The sequence below is a fragment of the Oncorhynchus clarkii genome, chromosome 10, assembly GCF_045791955.1.
Source record: "Oncorhynchus clarkii lewisi isolate Uvic-CL-2024 chromosome 10, UVic_Ocla_1.0, whole genome shotgun sequence".
Lineage (NCBI taxonomy): Eukaryota > Metazoa > Chordata > Actinopteri > Salmoniformes > Salmonidae > Oncorhynchus > Oncorhynchus clarkii.
In genome coordinates this window covers 69,764,702-69,787,472 of record NC_092156.1, presented here as the reverse complement: position 1 = coordinate 69,787,472, position 22,771 = coordinate 69,764,702, and the positions used below count along the sequence as shown (strand labels likewise).

The following is a 22,771-nucleotide window of genomic DNA, read 5'->3' as shown; positions in this document are numbered from 1 at the left end:
TATGAAAGAAGAATTAAACATTAATTGAAAGTAATCGAAACGAGCATGGAAGGACTACTTGCCACACAGGCAGAGTGACAAAACCAACATTTGGTTAGCAGACTACACTAAATTCCTAGATTCATGATGGAGTTGAGTGGCGAATATTGTGTGCGGACAAGTTCCAACGTCACATAAAATACATGTTTTTTTTAAATGAAAATCAACGATTTCCGAGTCCGTACGGGAGTTGCAACGATGGGACAAGACTAACTACCAACTGAATAAAAAAAAAGATTTCAGCACACAAAGTAAATGCGTGCTATTCCTTGGGTGCTAAAATGCGCAGACTGGTCTCATAGACTAGACGTAACAAAGTAAACTTAAATCCGGGATACTGAAATTAGTATATATTACATTTGATATGGTTACATAAAATGGGTTACTTAAGGCAAAAACAACGAAGGTTGCTTGTTCGAATCCCCAATCCGGCAAGGTGGAAAAATCTGCCGTTCTGCCCTTGAGCAAAGCAGTTAGCTCCCCCTACAACATCTGCTCCCCGGGCACAGATGACAGAAACGTCAATTAAAGCAGCTCCCCGCACCTCTCTGATTCAGAGGAGTTGGGTTAAATGCTGAAGACACATTTTGGTTGAATGCATTCAGTTGTGCAACTGGCTAGGTATCGTCTTTCCAAAAGGTTCCATGTTCGAATTTCATCACAGGCAACTTTAGCAACTTTGCAACTACTTATTACTGTTTAGCTACATTGCAACTCCTTAGCATGTTAGCTAACCCTTCCCCTAACCTTAACTTTATAACCTAATGCCTAACCTTAACCCCTAATCCCTAGAGCTAGCTAACGTTAGCCACAACAAATTGGAATTCATAACATATCATACGTTTTTGCACATTCAAAACATATTGTACAAATTTCGTTGTGCTGAGTAATTCATGTTTTTGAGGTCGTATCGGTTATACATTTCTTTGTCACAGTTCGATTTCGGTTTAGCATATTTTTTTCAACAATAAATGCATTATGAAATAATGAGATTACAATGATTTTAGCTTGTTAATGGAAATTCCAGAGTTTATAAACCCAGAGACTTTGTGAGACTTCCGGGAATTGCGAAACAGACCAGGCTGATGTTTGATAAGTCAATGAGAGAAGTGAAAATTTCTTCCTTAGTTGTTAATTTTCTCGAAATCTAAAGGCACAACCTAGATTTGAGCCTATATCAAAGGAGTGCCTTTGATTTCATGAACCTGCACATGCGCAGTTCGGTACGAGACGACCGTTAGACCCGATGATGTGTTTCTGTGCATGAGCTTAGCTAGCAAACGTCTCCATGACGAGACCTAGAAATGTGATCGGGGGGATTTCATACTGTATTGTCTTGGATGTATCCTTGCAGAGATCTTTATCTGTCTGAGCCTGAAAAATGTATTATGGTCATTGTAGTTAATTACCACGTTTTTGCACTAAACTAGGTTGAATATATGCTTAGTGAAAACTACAACTCCCTTCAGCCCAGTGTCCCACATAGTTCCTGACTTGATTTCTCTCTAGAGGGCAATTCAAGTAATTTAACTGACGTTGGTCAATTAGTTGTTTAATAACCGAACCCCCCCCCCCCCGAAATGTTGTTAATCGCTCAGCACTAGCAATTCATAACATATAATATGAATTGTAATTCGTAACATACCATAATAAATGGATTACGGACATCCAAAAGTACATACCGTAACATATCATACTAAAGGTAGTGTCTCGGATTTACGTACAGAATAATACGAAATGCTCTGAGACCACGTTGCAATGCCAGCAATTCTTTGGGTGCTGAAATCCGTAGTTTTCGATTTAAAAAAATATTTTATTTGATGTCAGAGCTCCAGTCCGCCCACAATAGTCGCTGCTCAACTCCATCGTACGTCTTGGAGTTGAGTTTAGTCGTCTACTGTGCGTGTAGATCTGAGTAACAGAATGTTGAGTTGGCTACCACTTGCATGCTAACTTAATCTAACGATACATTTATTAACCAAACAACCACATCTGATCATTGGTCAGGTGGTTGGAAGTTGTAGTTTGTGACATAGGTTCACTCACTCATTTGTCATCATTCTGACAGAGAATGGCAATGTCTCATTTTCTCCAGGAGAGGGAATCCTCTGCATGCAAACTTGCAATTTGACTGAGGATGAGCACAACACTTTTAGAATGCACTGTGCTGGTGAGCCCACTACATCACTTTATATGACTATCCATAATATTCCACTTGAAAATATCAGAATAATATTCCTGAATGAAAAACGGTTGTTTATTTCTACAGGAGGCAAGCGCCAAATTGCCAGGAGTCAAACAAGAACATGTTGCATGTTGGGACGGTATTCATGAAATGGACTCAATGAGCCGTGGGACCAACACTGCTCTCAAGTCAGAGGCAGACACTGAGGGAATGATCCAGACAAAACAGCAGTCAGGAGCTGAACACAGTGAAGGTGTCTTCCTAAGTCTGAACCCGATTGTTTGAATTCGGCCTCTCTGCCCCAGACGCCGAAGACTCCTTGTGTTCCTACGCCACAGACACCAGAAGACAGGCGACGCAGTTCTCAGACACCCCAGCGAGAGCAGCACCGCCGGCAGCATAGCTCCAATACAGATTCCTCCAAGACAGGCAAGGAATCGCTACACTGCAAACAATGAGGCAAGACTTTAAGCCAATACCCAGTGCTAGAGGCACATGAAAGAGTGTGCTCAGGGGAGAAGACGTATATGTGCGAAGCGTGCGGCAGGGGTTTTCGCAAGTCGGAAATTGCAACATGCACCTAAAGTTTCACGCCGGCGAGAAGCCGTTCGTCTCCACGTTGTGTGGGAGGAAGTTCATGACCTTGAGTCACATGAACATCCATGGTAAAGGGAAGCCGGTCAAATGCTGCAAGTGCAGGAAGTGGTTCCTGGATATAGACAGCTGCCTAAAGCACCAGGTGGCACGGCGCGGCACGGTGTGACCAACACCAACACTAACCTTCTCAGCTGTGAGGAAAGTTGTTCGCTCTAGCCTGTCATCTGAACAGACGGAGACAGAAACAACGCCAGTCACAATGAACAACAGAATCAATGGTTGTCTGTCTCTATCTTTCTGTGTTTGTCTGTCCGTCGATCATCACGAAGAGAAGGCTGATGAACTTGATAGACTTGGTGGCTCAGGGCCCGAGTCCTTGCCTTCCATTCATGGGTTCAAATCCCATTTCTTGTGCTTTAGTGGACATTTCCACAAATGTCACTGTCAAAATGACAAAGAAAACGATTCAATGTGAAAGAGATGGTTGCTCTAGGGGTCGAGGTCATGCTTTTCATCCATGAGTTATGTGTTTGAAAACCCATCTCTTTCTCTTCTGCTTTAGTCACTGAACATCGATGTCTAAACTACAAAGAGAAGTGTAATGAGTGTGAAGGAGTCTGTGGGATCTCACCCCATTAGCACAGGGCTGTAGGTTTGAACCCAGTGCTCTGGAACAGGGTTACCTCCCCACTGAGGACTCCACTGGTTGGGACTGAAACACATAGAAGGGCACAATAAGTAGGTTTGGTTAAATCCTGTGGTTTCAGAACAGTAATCAGCAGTGGCTGGGACAAGTAGACAACCCAATGCTTACAAGGCGAAAACTTTATGACTGAGCCAACACCTCCTTCGCTTCACTTCTCTTCCTATGATAGAGTTAAGGAAACATTGATGAGTCCACTAATAAGCCCATGTTGGAGCTGAAGATGGCAGTCTGTTAGCTCTGTGGCACCCACACTGGGTTTCCCTGTGACCTCTACTAGTCAGGGTCAATAATGCCGGCATCAACAGGCTTTCTGTAGGTCACCCAGCATCAATTGGAGGTAGCTGGAGTTGGATACATGTCATCTCTACACCAGCCAGCTCTCCCTCAGACACTTGCCTGGAGGCCTGGTCACATCAGACAAATACCTCTGGGCAGAATCACATCAGCATGTAAACACACCTCATCTCACGATCAGACCATTCAGGCCACACCTCTGAACACACCTTACTACAGCTCACCTTAGCTATCATGTGAACCAGCGGTATTCACATCTTACCCTATTAAGGTCCAGAGCCTGCTGGTTTTCTGTTTTACCTGATAATTAATTGCGCCCACCTGGTGTCCCAGGTCTAAATCAGCCCCTGATTGGAGGGGAAGAATGAAAAAAAAACAACAGTGGAACTGGCTTGACGTCCTGGTTCCATATCCACAAAGTGTCTCAGAGTGCTGATTTGAGATCAGTTTAGCCTTTTAGTTCATAATGAATAAGACTGAATGGACAGATACATTTATTAAAACACATTCCACCAAATATTTACATATATTTTTTTTTATATGAGGAAGAAAAGCCTTATGCATGTATTTTGTTTAACTAGGCAAATCAGTTAAGAACAAATTCTTATTTACAATGACGGCCTAATTATGAAAAAAGACCTGAATCAAAACCATTGAATTAATAGAAGTAAATCAAAACTAGAGCTAAAACATGAAACAAGGGGAATGTTGACTTTAGGCAGGGAAAGTTACAAGTCGTTGAACTCAAATAAGAGTCGGAAGGGCCATGTTTGAGAGGACACCAGTAAAAGGTGGTATTGTATCACCAGTTGGGTTATGAGAAGGGAGGATAGATAGAGGGAAGACACTACAAAAGGCAGCCCTCTTCCTACCCAATAGACCACTAGACACAACAAGGTTTAATCAGAAGGTCAATGGCCAGACTATGGTGGGAAGTCACTAGCCATTTTTCAAAGTACAGCAGAACACTCGTGCTGATTCCGATGTTTAGACACTAGTGTCCTGCGTCCCAAATGGAACCCTATTCCCTATATAGTGTACTACCACTGACCAGGTGCCATTCGGGATGCAGCCAGTGTCTTCCATGGTGGGTTGTCAGAGGGTAGGGTGAACAGAGCGTCAGTAACACTGGTGGTTGAACATAGCTCACACGTCATGGCAGCCACCATAGTAGTTTTGGGGCTTTTGTTCTTCACGGAATGCCACTCGGTAAGATTTATTTACATTTTGATTGGCTTTGGTTCATATTGTGCATAATTCTACTTCCTTAACACCCACATACGTTGTGATGATGACATCGTATGTGCCATTTTGGTGTATTCTGCATGCACCTGCATGTATGTTTGTGTGTGTGTTTGTGTGTGCATGCATCGTCTGTCTCTGCATCCAAATATAGTTTATATCAGATTACATCATAACAGGTTTCTGTATTTATGTTATTGTTTAATGTACTGAGATTAGCATTTGTAGGCTAACACATAAAATTAACAAACTTGTTCCTTTATCTTATCTTGAAAACTGTGATAGAACAGATCATTCTGATTACTTTTAAAAAAACGGTTTTGTTAAATGAGTTGTATAGCCTGAGAGAGTGAACAGGGTCCCCCTCTCCCCCTGTCTGTCCTGTCCACTAGGCCCCAGTGCAGTGTGGGGAGATGGTGGGGCGTCTGCAGGCTGAGATGGAGGACCTGGTGAGGGTGATCAACGACCAGTACCGCTACATCCAGGGGCTTCACCTCAGCCAGGCCCAGAAGCTGCCCCAGATCCCCCAGACACACCTCCAGACTGGGGGCCAGTACAAAGGTCAGGCAGGGGGTAGAACCCCATAGTTCCTTTTGTTAATGTGGAATTCTATGGGTAGAACATAGAATGAATGGAATGTCTTTTTACTGAACTGGATTTAGTTTTTTTGTGTGATTCATGTTTGATTAGCAATTCAATTTAGTTTTTAAAACAGACATAAATAGTGAAAGATAATGCGCTGTATAAGGAATGGATTGGGTGCCATTTGGTGTGCAAGCACTGTAACCATGTCCTCTGTGTGTCAGACTGTGCTGAGATCTTTAAGGATGGGAACTCCGTTAGTGGCCTGTATATGATCAGACCGGACCAGGCTCCCTCCTCCTTCATGGTGTTCTGTGACATGAGTGATGGAGGAGGCTGGACTGTCTTCCAGAGGAGAAAGGACGGAACGGAGTCCTTCGACAGGTAGGTGGAAAGAAAACGTGTGATAAAAGGGCCTAAAGTGGCTACATTTAAGACCTACACGTCTCCTGTAAGACCTTATGACCTGTGAACCGCACCAGATACAGACAACATCATGGTGTCATCATACTCTTTATAATGTGATCTAACTGATGGAATATGACCAGACTCTGACTTACACATTCACATTCATTTATTCAACACTATAAATATGAATATCTCAAAACAACATTTTTTTTTATTTAAAACAAATGTTAAGATATTGTTTGGAACAATATACCCTACAAGTACATCATATTTCCAGAGTGGGCACTTTGGTACTTTTAATGATATAACTCAAACATCCTTCCTCCCAATTACATTTTTGTGAGAATTGCCAAAACAATCTGAGATATTAAAACATTTCTCTCGCGCTGGCGTGGAATCTCGTTGGTTTCAGGTTTAGCATCACGTGCATGTGGGTGTGTCTCCCTCCCTCTACAGAGCGTGGGTGGAGTATAAGCATGGTTTTGGAGACAGCGAGTCAGACGGAGAGTTCTGGCTAGGGAACGACCCCCTACACTACCTCACCTCTCAAGGTGAAGAGGAAAACCTACAACTAGGGCCAAGAGCTTTTCCCCACCACGATCTGACCAGGAAAAACTCCCGGCCCCTAGGAACAGGCTGTAATAGTAATATGACCCAGAGTTTTTCCTGGCCTTAGTCAGGTTATAACTAGGACACAGAGTTTTCCTAAGTAAGGTAACAACTCTTGGCTAGAAAAAACATCTAAAAGGCATGTGGCCAAATTCACATGGAATGTACCTAATAATGAGTTGCTTTTATATTACATAGACCTTTTAACTACAATCAAGCTTAAAGAGCCCAATTTCCAACTTGAGATAAGTTGACTTAAAATGGACTCAAGTCCAAAAATGTTGACATAAGTCAATCTTTTATTGGCTTAAGTCCTTGTTAAGTTCACTTATCTCAAGTCTGATCGTGGCCCCGAGTGCTTTACATTGTATGAGGCCACAGCAACTCAACTCATCCACCACCACTACTGTCTCACCCACCTGGGTGACAATCGGTGGCCATTTTGGCTCTTTATGACCGGTATTTGACTCTGTTTTCTAGGCGACTACAACCTAAAGATCAACATGGAGGACTTTGACGGAAACCAGCGCTTCGCCAAGTACAAAAACATGAAAGTTGATGATGAAAAGGTACACGTGAACACAACACCACGGTCTTCACAGCAGACATTCCTCACACGGAACAGACACGCTTTTCCCATAACATTGGGTGTCACTATTTTGTCTACTCTTGTTCAAACTGTACAAAGGGCAGTTGAGATCTTGATAGAACGTAAAGAACAAGAACGTTTGTAGTATCTCTCCTTCCTTTGTCTTTAACCCAACACCCCCCCCCCCCCTTCCCTTTCTTTGTTGACATAAGTCCTTGTTCGCCAAAAAACCGAACCAATCTACCGTTCATACTATATAAACTGGGGATTTCCAGGACTAGTATACAGAGCATGCGCTGATCAGCTGATATTTTCCACCTCTCACTGACCATGTCTGTAATAGCTTTTGTGTTTCAAGTTAACCACTATAGTTCCTGTGCCCAAGGAGGCCAAGGTAACCTGTCTAAATGTCTACTGCCCTGTAGCACTCACAACTGTAGCAATGAAATGCTTTGAAAGGCTGGTCATGGCTCACATCAACACCATTATCCCAGACACACTGGACCCACTCCAATTTACATACCGCCCCAACAGATCCACAGATGACGCAATCTCCATTGCACTCCACACTGCCCTCTCCCGCCTGGATAAGAGGAACGCCTATGTGAGAATGTTGTTCATTGACTACAGCTCAGCGTTCAAATAATAGTGCCCTCCAAGCTCATTACTAATCTCAGGACCCTGGGACTGAACACCTGCCTCTGCAACTGAATCCTGGACTTCCTGCTGGGCCGCCCCCAGGTGGTGAGGATTGTCAACATCACATCCACCACACTGATCCTCAACACGGGAGCCCCTCAGGGTGCACGGCCGCGCACAACTCCAATACCGTCATTAAGTTTACTGACGGCATGACAGTGGTAGGCCCGATAACCAACGACGATGAGACAGCCTATAGCAGTGCTCTCCAACCCTGTCCCTAGAGAGGTACCTTCCTGTAGGTTTTCATTCCAACCCGTTGTAATCACCTGATTCAGTTAATCAACCAGCTGATTATTAGAATCAGGTGTGCTAGATTATGGTTGCAGTGAAAACCTACAGGACGGTAGCTCTCCAGGGACAAGGTTTGAGAGCTCTGGCCTATAGGGAGGTCAGTGACATGGCAGTGTGGTGCCAGGAGCTGATCGTGGTCTCCAGGAAATGGTTGGTCGAGGACGCCCCCATCCACATTGATGGGGCTGTAGTGGAGTGGGTCGAGAGCTTCAAGTTCCTCTGTGTCCACATCGCTAAGGAACTAACATGGTCCATACACACCAACACAGTCCTGAAGAAGGCATGACAATGCCTCTTCCACCTCAGGAGGCTGAGGCTGATTTGTGATGGGCCCTCAGATCCTCAAAAAGTTCCACAGCTGCACCATTGAGAGCATCTTAACTGGCTGCATCATTGCTTGGTACGGCAACTGCTTTGCATTCGACCACAAGGTGCTACAGAGGATAGTGCATATGGCCCAGTCCATAACTGGGCCGAGCTCCCTGCTGTCCAGGAGCTCTATACCAGGCGGTGTCAGAGGAAGGCCCTAAAAATGATAAAACACTTCAGCCACCCAAGTCATGGATTGTTCTCTCTGCTACCACACGGCAAGCGGTACCGATGCACCAAGTCTGGAACCAACAGGACCCTGAACAGCTTCTACCCCCTAGCCTTAAGACTGCTAAATAGTTAACCAAATAGCTACCTAGATTATTTGCATTGACCCCCATCTGCACTAACTCTTTTGACTCTTTTGACTCATCACATATGCTGCTGCTACTTCTTATTATATATCCTGTTACCTAGTCACTTTACCCCTACCTATATGTACATATCTACCTCAATTACCTCGTACTCCTGCACATCGACTCGGCTATGTACACGGGGCACCAGTACCAAGGTATCGCTACTCATTCTGCATTTATTATTAAGTGTTATTACTTTTCTATTATTTTCTTTCTCTCTGCATTGTTGGGAAGGAGCGGTGAGTAAGTATTTCACTGTTAGTCTACACCTGTTGTTTCTCTCTGCATTGTTGGGAAGGACCGGTGAGTAAGTATTTCACTGTTAGTCTACACCTGTTGTTTACGAAGCATGGGACAAATACAATGTGATTTGAATGTCCTTGAGCAAAGGTCCTGGGGAAAACCAGCAATCTTCTTCATTCACCTTCTCATATTAGCCCATCGTGGAACAAGATCAATATTTGTAGACAGCAGTTTTCAAAAAGATACATCTCAGCAGTGCTCTGTTTAGGAGAACATTGACTGTGTTACAGTATAAGCATGTTTACATACCTTGGTCTATCACTCCTGGTCATCAGCCTATTACCTAAAGTTGTGGTGCCTTTTACACTTGGCGTGGGGAATTCTGGCCCAGGACTTCTGCAGTGTGTGCACACCAATGTAGGCATTTGTTTGAGGTCTAAATTGAAGACTACACTTAGTTGAAATTTGAGATCAGGTTAAAGGGGATAGTTCAGGGATTTGACATTTTTACATATTCAAAAATCACTGACTTATTTCCCCATTAAATACTTAAAAAGTTACTACCTAAAATACTCCTCTTCCCCCTCCAGAACCAGTATAAGCTTCATCTGGGTGAGTACACTGGCAATGCGGGGGACGCCCTCCCCGAAGCCCACTCCCGTCCCAGTGGGCAGTGGAACAGTCTAGGGGCCGGTCAACTGGGAGTCAAGTTCAGTACCTACGACCATCCCAACAAGGACGATGAGAAGTGTATCCGCCATGACATGTCAGGCTGGTGGTTCAGCAAGTATGACCTTCTGTATTACTGTGTAGATTCAGTAACCTCTCAACAGAGTATTGGCCTTCTGTATTACTGTGGAGATTCAGTAACCTCTCAACAGAGTATTGGCCTTCTGTATTACTGTGGAGATTCAGTAACCTCTCAACAGAGTATTGACCTTCTGCATTACTGTGGAGATTCAGTAACCTCTGAACAGAGTATTGGCCTTCTGTATTACTGTGGAGATTCAGTAACCTCTCAACAGAGTATTGACCTTCTGCATTACTGTGGAGATTTAGTCACCTCTGAACAGAGTGTTGACCTTCTGCATTACTGTGGAGATTCAGTAACCTCTGAACAACAGAGTATTGACCTTCTGCATTACTGTGGAGATTTAGTAACCTCTGAACAGAGTGTTGACCTTCTGTATTACTGTGGAGATTTAGTCACCTCTGAACAACAGAGTATTGACCTTCTGCATTACTGTGGAGATTCAGTAACCTCTGAACAACAGAGTATTGACCTTCTGCATTACTGTGGAGATTTAGTCACCTCTGAACAGAGTATTGACCTTCTGCATTACTGTGGAGATTCAGTAACCTCTCAACAACAGAGTATTGACCTTCTGCATTATGATATTTATGCCTCTAACTGTCTCACTAATCATTATTCACGATTAATTCACAATTATCGTAATCATTATCGTAATCATGGTAGCATAGATCTGGCAATGTCCAAGCAATGGAACGCGACCTTCTACTATGAATCTCAGATGTTGGTGTCATTCTGCGTCTCTCCACCAGGTGTGAGTCTGGCAACTTGAACGGTCACTACTACAACGGGCCGTACCAAGCGGTGATGGATGACGGGGTGGTCTGGTACACCTGGCACGGCTGGTGGTATTCAATCAAATCCGTAGTCATGATGATCCGGGCCTCCGACTTCCATCCGGCTGGATCTGATGTCCAACTGACCCGAACGCCAGACGACATCGATCCTGTTAAGAGTTTTGCCTCAATTAGGATAGGCTGAAGGTGGTGTTACATCATAGAGAACATCCAATCATAACAATCTTGATGCTAATTGAGGTAAAACAGTAATTCTGCTCATAGATTATTAAAGGATTACATTTATTTTCATCGTCAATTGCAGACCAAAAATGTATTTCAGCTTTTAACCCAACCCCTTTGAATCAGAGAGGTGTGGGGGGCTGCCACATTGGGTGCAAGAGGAGCTGTTGTTGTCCATTTCAACTGGCAACCTTTTGGTTATTTGCCCAACGTTTTAACTTGCTAGGCCACCTGCTGCTAGCCCATATGCATGTGATCTACACATCCAGCCCAAAGCAGGAGGTTTAAAACATACTTTCTTAGTCGCCAATGTACCGGAGCATGTCTTTCACTGTTAAAAATAACAACGTGAATGTGACTGTTGGCCGATTTTTACATGTTTTTCTTTTATAAATAATGGTACAATTGTGTACCTTCCACTCAAATAATTTCAGATTGCGACTCAATTTTAATAAAATGTTAACTATGATCAACTCTTACTTTAACAGAAATATTGCCTATATTTCCCCCCCAGAGTTCTCACTTGCAACCAGACTGGGCACGTTCCAGGTCGTTCTCGCTGGGCACGTTCCAGGTCGTTCTCGCTGGGCACATTCCAATCCAACGTTCCAATCTCAAAAGAGACTGCTCTATCATATAAATGGGCTTCCTCAGACAAACAGTTCTCTAGACATTGTGAGATCTAATCTACTGCACTAAAGAAAACCTGGAACACGCCCATTTTTCTCCCCGTGGTTTAAGCCAACCCTTAAAACATTCACTAGTTTCTACCTGTTAATACTGCAGCCAGAGATAACAGACACTAGACATGACTGAATAGTGTGTGCAAACAAACCAGTAGTACATTACAGACAGACAGAGCACCAAAACCTCACCAGTGAAAAGAGAGTGCATTACTTCCATGTTAAAGCACAGTAGAGTGGTCGTAGAGGAGATTTGAGGCCACTGAGGTAGGTGTTAAATGGGTGATCTGTGCCCTCCAGGGTGGATTCCTTTCTCTAGGTACTACTGCACAACGGCAAGATTGAGCGTGCGCACACACACACACACACACACTCTGCTTCGACATAGCGGTCAATCATTTTGACAGGTAAAGGACTTGTGTGTATAACCAATCTCTTCCAATGTATCACATTATACAAATACCTACATGTCCCTAATCATATCCACTATTTAATTATGTATTTATAGAGGGATAATAAATATAACATTAACGTAGATTTGTATTTTTATCGTTTGTTTATTTACCTTTTAAAATGAAACAAAATGATGGTCAGTTTGAGGCATTCTTGGAGACGTGGAGAGGTTTGAGAGAACATTGGCTCGACACAAAGTTGTGGAGTTTTGGACTGGGAACATTCTGAGTGATAAAGCACAGATGGGTAAATACATTCCACACTTTTATTACGGTAGAGAGATGAAGGGTTGGGATTAAAGTTCACTTTAACTGAATATCCGCACCCAGATAGAGACTGTTTATACAACGGGTCAAAAGCTCGTTGGATAAAGCTCTGCTCTTCAATAAATCACCCTAAAAGTCTCTACCAAAGATGGCGGATAAATGAAGATGCCCCACTCAGGCCATTTACCATAGATTTTTTTTTTCATTGACTGTATATGAACCAGAAAAAAGGGAATGCGATGTCTCACTTCTACTTCCGTCTCTGGCCTATATCATTTTAACATTTTCAAAACTACATCCAAGGTTTTTCGCACAAACTTTATTCGGGGAGGGGGGAACACGATGCACAAATAAAAGAAGGAGAATCAAAACGAGCTGAGAAGCTATGTACAAACCCTGAGGTTTAAGTTGCCTGTTCTTTCTCTCTGCTGAGGGGAAAAAAAGTGAGAGAAATCAGGCAGAAAAGAACGAAGGCAGAATTGTCCCACGCTTTTAAGTAAGTGCATCTGTGCAACATTGTCTTCTCTTTCTGGGAGCAAAGAAAACGTCTGTACAAGTCATTGTGGGCAGAAGCCAAAACTGCAGCGTCATCATATGAAGTAGTCCATCCGTATTTGGAACAGCTTTGTCTCCTTGAGAGGCTGGGGTTGGTGATCTGGGGGGTAGGAGGTAAGGGACTGTAGAGGGGGGTTGTCTCTAGGGTGTGTTGGAGGGGGTATCCACACAAACACTCACACACTCTCTTTATCTCTCTCCCCTTGGTATCTAGTTTGGGTTATCTGCTGGGCGAGAGTGGGGCTGCGGCGGTGGGGAAGGAAGCCGAGTTGCCGGGCGAGTGGAAGGGCGAGGAGGGCGATAGGCGGCGGGGGCTGGCCAGGTCTCCGTTGTGCAGCTTCCACAGCAGCTCCTCATTCTCCATGGAGAGACGCTTGTTGACCTTGGACTCCTTCTGCAGGGTCTGCTGCAGCATGGCCTGCTCACTGGACAACTGCCTGCAGGAGACACAGAGAGGAGAGAGATGTCAGAGAGGGAAGATACACACAGAGAGGAGAGAGAGGACAGAGAGGGAAGAGAAGTCAGAGAGGAGAGAGAGGACAGAGAGGAAAGATACACACAAAGAGGAGAGAGAGGACAGAGAGGAAAGAGAAGTCAGAGAGGAGAGAGAGGACAGAGAGGAAAGATACACACAGAGAGGAAAGAGAAGTCAGAGAGGAGAGAGAGGACAGAGAGGAGAGAGAGGGAAGATACACACAGAGAGGAGAGAGGAGAGAGAGGGAAGATACACACAGAGAGGACAGAGAGGGAAGATACACACAGAGCGGAGAGAGGAGAGAGAGGGAAGATACACACAGAGAGGAGAGAGGAAAGATACACACAGAGCGGAGAGGACAGAGAGGAGAGACAAGTCAGAGAGGAGAGAGAGGACAGAGAGGACAGAGGTCAGAGAGGGAAGATACACACAGAGGAGAGAGAGGAGAGAGAGGTCAGAGAGGGAAGATACACAGAGAGGAGAGAGAGGGAAGATACACACAGAGAAGAGAGAGAGGGAAGATACACACAGAGGAGAGAGAGGTCAGAGAGGGAAGATACACACAGAGAGGAGAGAGAAGAGAGAGAGGGAAGATACACACAGAGAGGAGAGAGAGGTCAGAGAGGGAAGATACACACAGAGAGGAGAGAGAGGAGAGAGAGGGAAGATACACACAGAGAGGAGAGAGAGGTCAGAGAGGGAAGATACACACAGAGAGGAGAGAGAGGAGAGAGAGGGAAGATACACACAGAGAGGAGAGAGAGGAGAGAGAGGGAAGATACAAACCGAGAGGAGAGAGAGGAGAGATACACACAGAGAGGAGAGAGAGTTCAGAGAGGAAAGATACACACAGAGGAGAGAGAGGTCAGAGAGGGAAGATACACACAGAGGAGGGAGAGGACAGATAGGAGAGAGAAGTCAGAGAGGAGAGAGAGGACAGAGAGGAGAGAAAGATACACACAGAGGAGAGAGAGGTCAGAGAGGAAAGATACACACAGAGGAGGGAGAGGACAGATAGGAGAGAGAAGTCAGAGAGGAGAGAGAGGACAGAGAGGAGAGAGAGGTCAGAGATGAGAGAGAGGAGAGAGAGGGAAGATACACACAAAGAGGAGAGAGAGGACAGAGAGGAGAGAGAGGACAGAGAGGGAAGATAAACACAGAGGGGAGAGAGAGGTCAGAGAGGGAAGATACACACCAAGAGGAGAGAGAGGAGAGAGAGGGAAGATACACACAGAGAGGAGAGAGAGGGAAGATACACACAGAGAGGAGAGAGAGGTCAGAGAGGGAAGATACACACCAAGAGGAGAGAGAGGAGAGAGAGGGAAGATACACACAGAGAGGAGAGAGAGGAGAGAGAGGGAAGATACACACAGAGAGGAGAGAGAGGAGAGAGAGGGAAGATACAAACCGAGAGGAGAGAGAGGAGAGATACACACAGAGAGGAGAGAGAGTTCAGAGAGGAAAGATACACACAGAGGAGAGAGAGGTCAGAGAGGGAAGATACACACAGAGGAGAGAGAGGACAGATAGGAGAGAGAAGTCAGAGAGGAGAGAGAGGACAGAGAGGAGAGAAAGATACACACAGAGGAGAGAGAGGTCAGAGAGGAAAGATACACACAGAGGAGGGAGAGGACAGATAGGAGAGAGAAGTCAGAGAGGAGAGAGAGGACAGAGAGGAGAGAGATGAGAGAGAGGAGAGAGAGGGAAGATACACACAAAGAGGAGAGAGAGGACAGAGAGGAGAGAGAGGACAGAGAGGGAAGATACACACAGAGGGGAGAGAGAGGTCAGAGAGGGAAGATACACACAGAGGAGAGAGAGGAGAGAGAGGGAAGATACACACAGAGGATAGAGAGGAGAGAGAGGGAAGATACACAGAGGAGAGAGAGGGGAGAGAGGAAGACGCACACAAAGTGAAGGTGGTTCACTGAACAGCCTCTATTACAGCAACACAGAGAAACGGACACATAGGAACACACACATTCTTATAACTACATTTGCATGCTAGAAACCCTGCTGGAAGGACAAATGGTGAAGATGAGGATTCTAGAGAGAGATGAGTCACTCCTCTCCGCAGTACGTACTTGGAGAGTGCGGTGTGTTTGTCCATGCGGGCCCTGTAGTCTTCGTTCTCCTGCTGGACTTTGTTCAGACGCTCCTCCAGTTTCACGTTGCTCTCCATCTGGCGCCAGACAGACAACACAAATGGAAAAGTTCAAATTAGATATTTCTCCCCACTCCTGTACTTGAATCATGCCATGATAACATGTACTTGTTTGCATTTATAGATTTGCTCGCAGCATCGCATTAATGGAAACAAAGACTGTTCTCAGGGCAGGCTTATGTTTGAATCGTGTCTGGGACAATTTTAGCATTTTAGCTAACCTCTTTCCTAACCTTAACCTAATTCTCCTAACCTGCCACGTTAATTCTCCTAACCTGCCACGTTAATTCTCCTAACCTGCCACGTTAATTCTCCTAACCTGCCACGTTAATTCTCCTAACCTGCCACGTTAATTCTCCTAACCTGCCACGTTAATTCTCCTAACCTGCCACGTTAATTCTCCTAACCTGCCACGTTAACTCTCCTAACCTGCCACATTAATTCTCCTAACCTGCCTGGTTAATTCTCCTAACCTGCCAGGTTAATTATCCTAACCTGCCAGGTTAATTATCCTAACCTGCCAGGTTAATTCTCCTAACCTGCCACGTTAATTCTCCTAACCTGCCACGTTAATTCTCCTGGGAAGAGTCTTGGTTTCCACTAATGCGACACAGCGATTTGCTCACTCGATCACGTGACATATGCAATGAATCTCTAATAGAAGGCTGGTGTCTGTGCCCACCATTAAACACTGATGATGGCTTGATGCACAAACGGTTGTGTTTTGTTTTCATCTTTTATTTATGCACAATAAACTTCTGGGTACCAGAAAGTCCCAATAGCTGTGGATGATCTCAGTGTGCAGGTCTCCACCGCTCCTAGGCGGTTTAGGCCCAGGATTCTAACCAGCACTTTGAGACAAAGGTATTTGTTTAACTAGGTTGCTCTGAAGCCTGCGGCGAGGCAGACTCAATCTTTCCACTCATGACTCAATATTCGTGGGGCATTTATGCAGTTTTGTTTTGCACCAAAATGATTCTCTATGTGGTGACTCCCAAGGCTGAAGACAATCTATCACGAGTTTGAACGGCCAAACAAACCCTTACTAAAACACTCCGTCTACACAGGAATGTGTGTGTGTCTCATAAGGGATGACATAAGATGGCGCACCCTTTCAGTGATGTACAGAGAGAGCTAGCGAAGACAACAGCGAACATACACCGGGGCAAGCTCAGGGCATGCGTGTGTGTGTGTGTAGGCGCGTTTTCATTGACGAGTGTGCGTACGTCCTCACCAGCTTGTCCATCTGCATAAGTTTCTTGTCCTGTTGATGAAGCTGTTTGGTCTTTATCTCCAGAACCACCTTAAGACTCTCCAGCTCCTGTCCCAGATACAACACATGGGAGTCCTTCTATAGGGAGAGATAGGAAGAGGGGGCGAGGGAGAGAGAGAGATAGAGAGAGGAAGAGAGAGGGGGAGAGAGAAGGATGGGGAAGAGAGAAAAATGGGGGGAAGAGAGAGAGAGAGAATTTCATTCACAAACCAGAGTCCTATTCCTAACCTCTTCTATCCCCTACAAACTGTTGTTCCAGACAAACAACAGTCTCAATAACCCACTTTAAGATGGATGATTGCAGTACCAGAGTGGTGGGTTTGATTCCCAAATGAAACTAAATATGCATGAGTCACTGTGGATATATCCCCAAACACCGCCATCTCAGAAACGGACACAATGACCAGTGCTGCATGTCCATTAGCAACCAACAGGGGGCAGTATTCCACCAGTAAAAAGACCATAAGGCCCAATAACAACAAAAAAGAAGCAGTAAACTGGGACATCTGTCTCACAGCAGTAGTATTGTTGACTGAGGTACACAGTGTACCAGAACAATAGCATTCTTCAGCACCTTCCTGTGTCCATGGGGCTCTGGGCATAATTAGACCACTACATAGGGTGCCATCATGTTCCTTTTACCTGGTTATTCTCTGCCAGAATCCTCCTCCTCTCCTCCTCCGCTCGCAGCTTCTCGCTCAGCGCCTCGTTCTCCAACGTGAGGTCCTGGATTTTCTCCTGTTGTGGGGGTGAGAGAGAGAGAGAAAGTGGTTGAGAGAGAGAGAGAGTTAAGTCAACGCTACAACAGTGTTCCTCCCTGATACTGAGTCTATATAAGACATACAGAAGATAGTAGTATCTGTATTGGGTAAACGTGTTGGTAAGGCTGTGATCAGGGAGGTACAGGGAACATGGATCTTACAGTGAGAGTGGCCTCCGTTTCCTTTAGTGTTTTGTCCAGGTTCTCCAAGTCCTGTTCCAGGGTTTTCCTGAGCTCTGCAAAACAACAACACACACACACACTGAGTCAATGATGGAGGAAAACTAGTCACTTATTCACCAATTAAACCACTTTGGATTAAACCTTTCTCATGTGAAAACCAACCAAGTGTGTGGATGCCTGAGATGGATGGATTGATGGGTGGATGGATTGATGGGTGGATAGATTGATGGGAGAGTTGATTGATGGATTGATGGGTGGATGGGTGGATGGAAGGATTGATGGGTGGATGGATTGATGGGTGGATGGATTGATAGATTGATGGGTGGATGGATTGATGGGTGGATAGATTGATGGGTGGATAGATTGATGGGTGGATAGATTGATGGGTGGATAGATTGATGGGTGGATAGATTGATGGGAGAGTTGATTGATGGATTGATGGGTGGATGGGTGGATGGAAGGATTGATGGGTGGATGGATTGATGGGTGGATGGATTGATGGGAGAGTTGATGGATTGATGGGTGGATGGATGGATGGATGGGTGGATGGATTGGTGGGTGGGTGGATGGATTGATGGGTGGATGGATTGATGGGTGGATGGATTGATGGGTGGATGGATTGGTGGGTGGATGGATTGGTGGGTGGGTGGATGGATTGATGGGTGGATGGATTGATGGGTGGATGGATTGATGGGTGGATGGATTGATGGGTGGATGGGTTGAAACATGCATTTTAGGACAGAAGAATAGAGGGATGAATTTCAATGAGTTCTGTGAAGGTGTGTGGTTGTGTGTCCTCACCTTGGACAGCGGTGTCGTAGGTCAGTCTGAGCGTGTCCATCTGCTGAGCGTGGCTGGCCTCAGAGTTTCTCCTCAGAGTCTCCTGTCTGCTCCTCATCTCCTCCAGCTGACAGAGAGAAGAAGAAAATGGATTGATTGACCATTCTAATTCCATGGGCTCCTCTCAGTAATACAAGTACGCCATTACAAGCTGAGCATCAGTTACGGGGTGAATCTCAATAGTCCAAGGTTTCCTCTTTATACTTCCAATTCATACTACTAATATTCCCCCCTACTATTATGACACATTTCAAGGTTATTGGTTGCGTACACAGTTTATCAGGTGTTATAGCGGGGGCAGTGAAATGCTGGTGTCACCTGCTCCTAACAGGGCAGTTCAAATGAGAAATAATAGAATGAACTGTGTGGAGAATCCAGTATTTAAATACACAGTTTATCAGGTGTTATAGCGGGTGCAGTGAAATGCTGGTGTCACCTGCTCCTAACAGGCCAGTTCAAATGAGAAATAATAGAATGAACTGTGTGGAGAATCCAGTATTTAAATACACAGAGTGAAAGCAGCATAACAGAAACGGGAAGTGTTTTATGTGTGTGTGTGCAGGAGTCTGCATGTGTGTGAGGTGTGTGTGTGTGTATGTGCAGGAGTCTGCGTGTGAATGAGGTGTGTGTGTGTGTATGTGTAGGAGTCTGCGTGTGTGTGAGGTGTGTGTGTGTGTGTGTATGTGCAGGAGTCTGTGTGTGTATGAGGTGTGTGTTTTGTGTGTGGGAGGAGGTGTGCTAAAAAGTATCTGATTTGGAACAAGCTGATGTGGATGATTTATCGCTAATTGAATTACCAGTTAGATGTAGGCCATAGAGGACTCAGGAAGGAATACTACGTGCCAATTCATATTCATCCATGCCGCCCCGTTCTACCGCTGATGACATCAGGGAGTAATAACCATGGCAACGGTCGTAAATCTCGGGAAGCGTTTAGGAGTTGGGCGCTGTGTGTGGTGCGGTTGAGAGCCAGTGGATGCTGTGTTCACGTGCTAGTCGGAACTAGGAAACTCAGACTTGCTAACAGGTTGTAGTTAAACACGTACCCCCGTTCAACCAGTTAACAAGTTGAACATTTCAGAGCCCGGTCACCACAAGCCTGGTCACCGCCTCGACCACTGACCTGCTGCTCCATGAGGGCGCGGCATTTGTCCGCCTCCTCCTGATAGGCCTGGTGCACCTTGTCCCACTCTGCCTGGTAGAAGGCCTTGAGCCTCTCCTCCAGGCCGGTCAGCTCAGCCTGGTGATCCCTCTGGACCCTCCGCACCGCCTCCTCCAGAGACACCCGCACCTCCTCCTTCTCCTTCTGCAGCCGCTCACAGCACTGGGACGAGGAGACTGGAGAGGGAGGGAGGGGGAGGAGAGGGAGGGAGGGAGGGAGGGAGGGAGAGGAGAGGGAGGGGGAGGAGAGAGAGGGAGGGGGAGAAGGGGGAGGAGAGGGAGAAAAGAGAGGGAGGTGGAGGAGAGAGAGGGAGGGGGAGGAGAAAGAGAGAGACCATGTCATTGTCACTTTGTATTTTAGAATTCACTTTCAAAACACAATTAACCAGAATGAGGCTCTATGATAAATAATGACTTCACTGTAATAAGAGGGCGACAGCGTTGGAATAACATCTAACGGCCAATTGGTGTTGTTGTAACAGCGTTGCATAAACACCAATTGGATGTGAACATCTGACGACGCACTGGAAAAATGCACCACTGTTCCAACATTGCACAATCCAACCCCAACCTCTAATCCTGATCAGAATCATATGCACCCTTTCACACAGCACTTTACATGTCCGCTGAAAACTAAGGGCCGGATTCCAGGACCCACTAAACCAGGCCCTGAACTAAAAAGCCCCTTCAACAGCAGATCTCCATTGAACGTAATTGTTTTGCCCAACCAGGAGTAGAATTCATTTGGGTCTGGTAGGCTATAACCTACTTAATCGACATCTAATGACAGGACTATATTTTAATACATATGTAATGATAGACCCATATATGTAATGATAATACCAGATTCCCACAGCGCAGCACAGAGCAGCCTGGACAGTTGACATTTCCTCATATCCTCCCCTGTGGGATTAACTCTGAGGCCTGTTGCCACGGCGATGTTGTCATAAAGGCCGGCAGCTGTGAGCCCGTTAACAGACGGGTCCTGTCTTTATTATGGGGTAACTAACAGAAAGGGTGTGTGTGTGTGTGTGTGGATTAGGGGCAGGTGTGACTGGCATGTGGCCCCCGTATTATGACATCAGCGCTGCCCCCCCACAAATTGTTTCATAACACGACATCATGGGTCAAGAAGGAACAAGGAAGGGAGCTGGAAAGAATGTGTATCTAAGGGCAGATCTAGGATCAGGATTTACTCAAGCCTGTTACTGTAGCCATTATCAGCTCAAGATACAATTGATCTAGGATCAGATTTAAAGGGATAGTTCAGGATTTTAACAATGAATCCCCTTTATCTACTTCCCCAGATTAACATGAACTCGTGGATACCATTTCTATGTGTCTGTGTCCAGTACGAAGGGAGTTGGAGGTCGTTTCACAAGCCAACGCAAACCAGCAGACATATACAAAATGGTATCCATTAGTTCATCAGACTTCAGGAAGTAGATAACGGGCTTCAATGCCAAACCTGAAATATCACTAACTCAATCCGCAAATTTTAACAGTGACCATTATCCACTCATTATAAAGAGCCTAGAACAGTTAACCTCAGAACTGTCGGAAAGACAAATAAAATCCCTGGAAGTCAGACTGACAACGTTCTTTCACTAGCTTGAAGAGAAACGTATTGGCACAGGTTCTGCTGGTCAAACATACAGTAGACATAGCAGAGAGACTTGTTAGCACTTCTCAAAGTCTGACGTTAACAGACAGAGTTTTGAAGGAAGTGGTGAGAGTGAGATTCATACATTCCACAGTCATGTGTAAAAACAGGGGTCAAGGTTCAACAAGCACACCAAAGCCCCCGCTCATCAAACAGATGGTAGTCGATACATTTTCTGCTGAGGTTCGGTGGGAAAGAAAGTGCATCTATGCACGTGTTTGCTTTTAGGGGGAGAGGGCTTGGTACGGCAGTTAAAGGGTGTGTCCGGGCTTACACGAGTGTGTGTGTTGAGACGGAATGGTTTTCACTGTGTAGTAAAAGTATTGTTTGTATAAACGTGTGTGAGAGAGAAAAGTGTGTGAAAGAAAAAAACGACAGAATTGTAGTCGGAGTGTTGTGTGTTTGTCTACCATGCATGTGAGAGTGTGTGCCTGTCTGTTTAAAAGAGAAGGGGGCTTTCTAGCTCTCTATATCCCTGACAGCAGACGGCCGTTGGTATTGTTCATCAGAACCACATTGTACAGGCATTCCAACCAGATGCCTCTAAGGCATTTTGCACAGTTGGCGAGGATTGACGAGGTCTGGCAGGACGTCTGAGACGGTCATGGGGGCACGTGGGTAAAGTGAAACGGAGCACGTTTCCTCTCCCTTTCGTAACACATTACAACATCTGGGGTCTGGGCCAAGTCGAAGGAACAGAACTGAACAAGCCCATTCCTCTGGAACGCCACTCTGATGTCATTGGTGGAACAGAACAGAATGCCTTGTAATGTTTGAAACACAGCCACAACAATGAGTGTTTCAACATGTTCACAAACACCTTCCCGCCTTGTTTGAAATGATCACCACTAAGAAAAATGGATAGCTGTCAGCATGGATTCTATCCCATATTATTGACCTATCCAGTCGTGTCAGATCAGGGATCATCCTGAAGGGAGGAAGGATGCATGTTTTTACAATGGGATGTATTTGAAATTCTGGGGAAACATGGATCAAAATGTTGTCAACATGTCAGATTACACTACAACAAAATATGGCCTGCAGATGATTTCATTTGGCCCCCCATGTAAAAAGAATTAAAGAGCGACTAGAAACACCAGCAAATCAGCGCCAAGTGATTTTTATTTAGTTCATAAGGATACCCCACGCATAACAGATATATGTGATTGTATCCAAATGTAAGCAAGGTTTGAAATGATTGTGTTTTAGTCAAATATTATATCTGCAGTCTACAAAGTATTTGTAATTATGCT

The 22,771-nt window shown here is 45.2% G+C and overlaps 1 protein-coding gene and 1 pseudogene across 1 annotated transcript in view; one reads left to right on the top strand and one right to left on the bottom strand.

The window, feature by feature from the left end:
• Positions 1–3,816: 3,816 nt before the first annotated feature.
• Positions 3,817–11,004, top strand: LOC139419322 (fibrinogen-like protein 1; annotated as a pseudogene).
• A 1,264-nt stretch (positions 11,005–12,268) lies between these two features.
• Positions 12,269–22,771, bottom strand: part of LOC139419074 (microtubule-associated tumor suppressor 1 homolog) — a 74,536-nt gene continuing 64,033 nt past the window's right edge. Inside the window, exons 9-15 of the mRNA XM_071168993.1 lie at positions 19,818–20,032; positions 18,656–18,761; positions 17,834–17,907; positions 17,554–17,649; positions 16,873–16,989; positions 15,559–15,656; positions 12,269–13,436 (exon numbers count right to left, since the gene is read on the bottom strand). Of these exons, the coding sequence (XP_071025094.1) occupies positions 13,220–13,436; positions 15,559–15,656; positions 16,873–16,989; positions 17,554–17,649; positions 17,834–17,907; positions 18,656–18,761; positions 19,818–20,032 (923 nt within the window). The 3' untranslated portion in view covers positions 12,269–13,219. The remainder of the gene's footprint in view (positions 13,437–15,558; positions 15,657–16,872; positions 16,990–17,553; positions 17,650–17,833; positions 17,908–18,655; positions 18,762–19,817; positions 20,033–22,771) is intronic.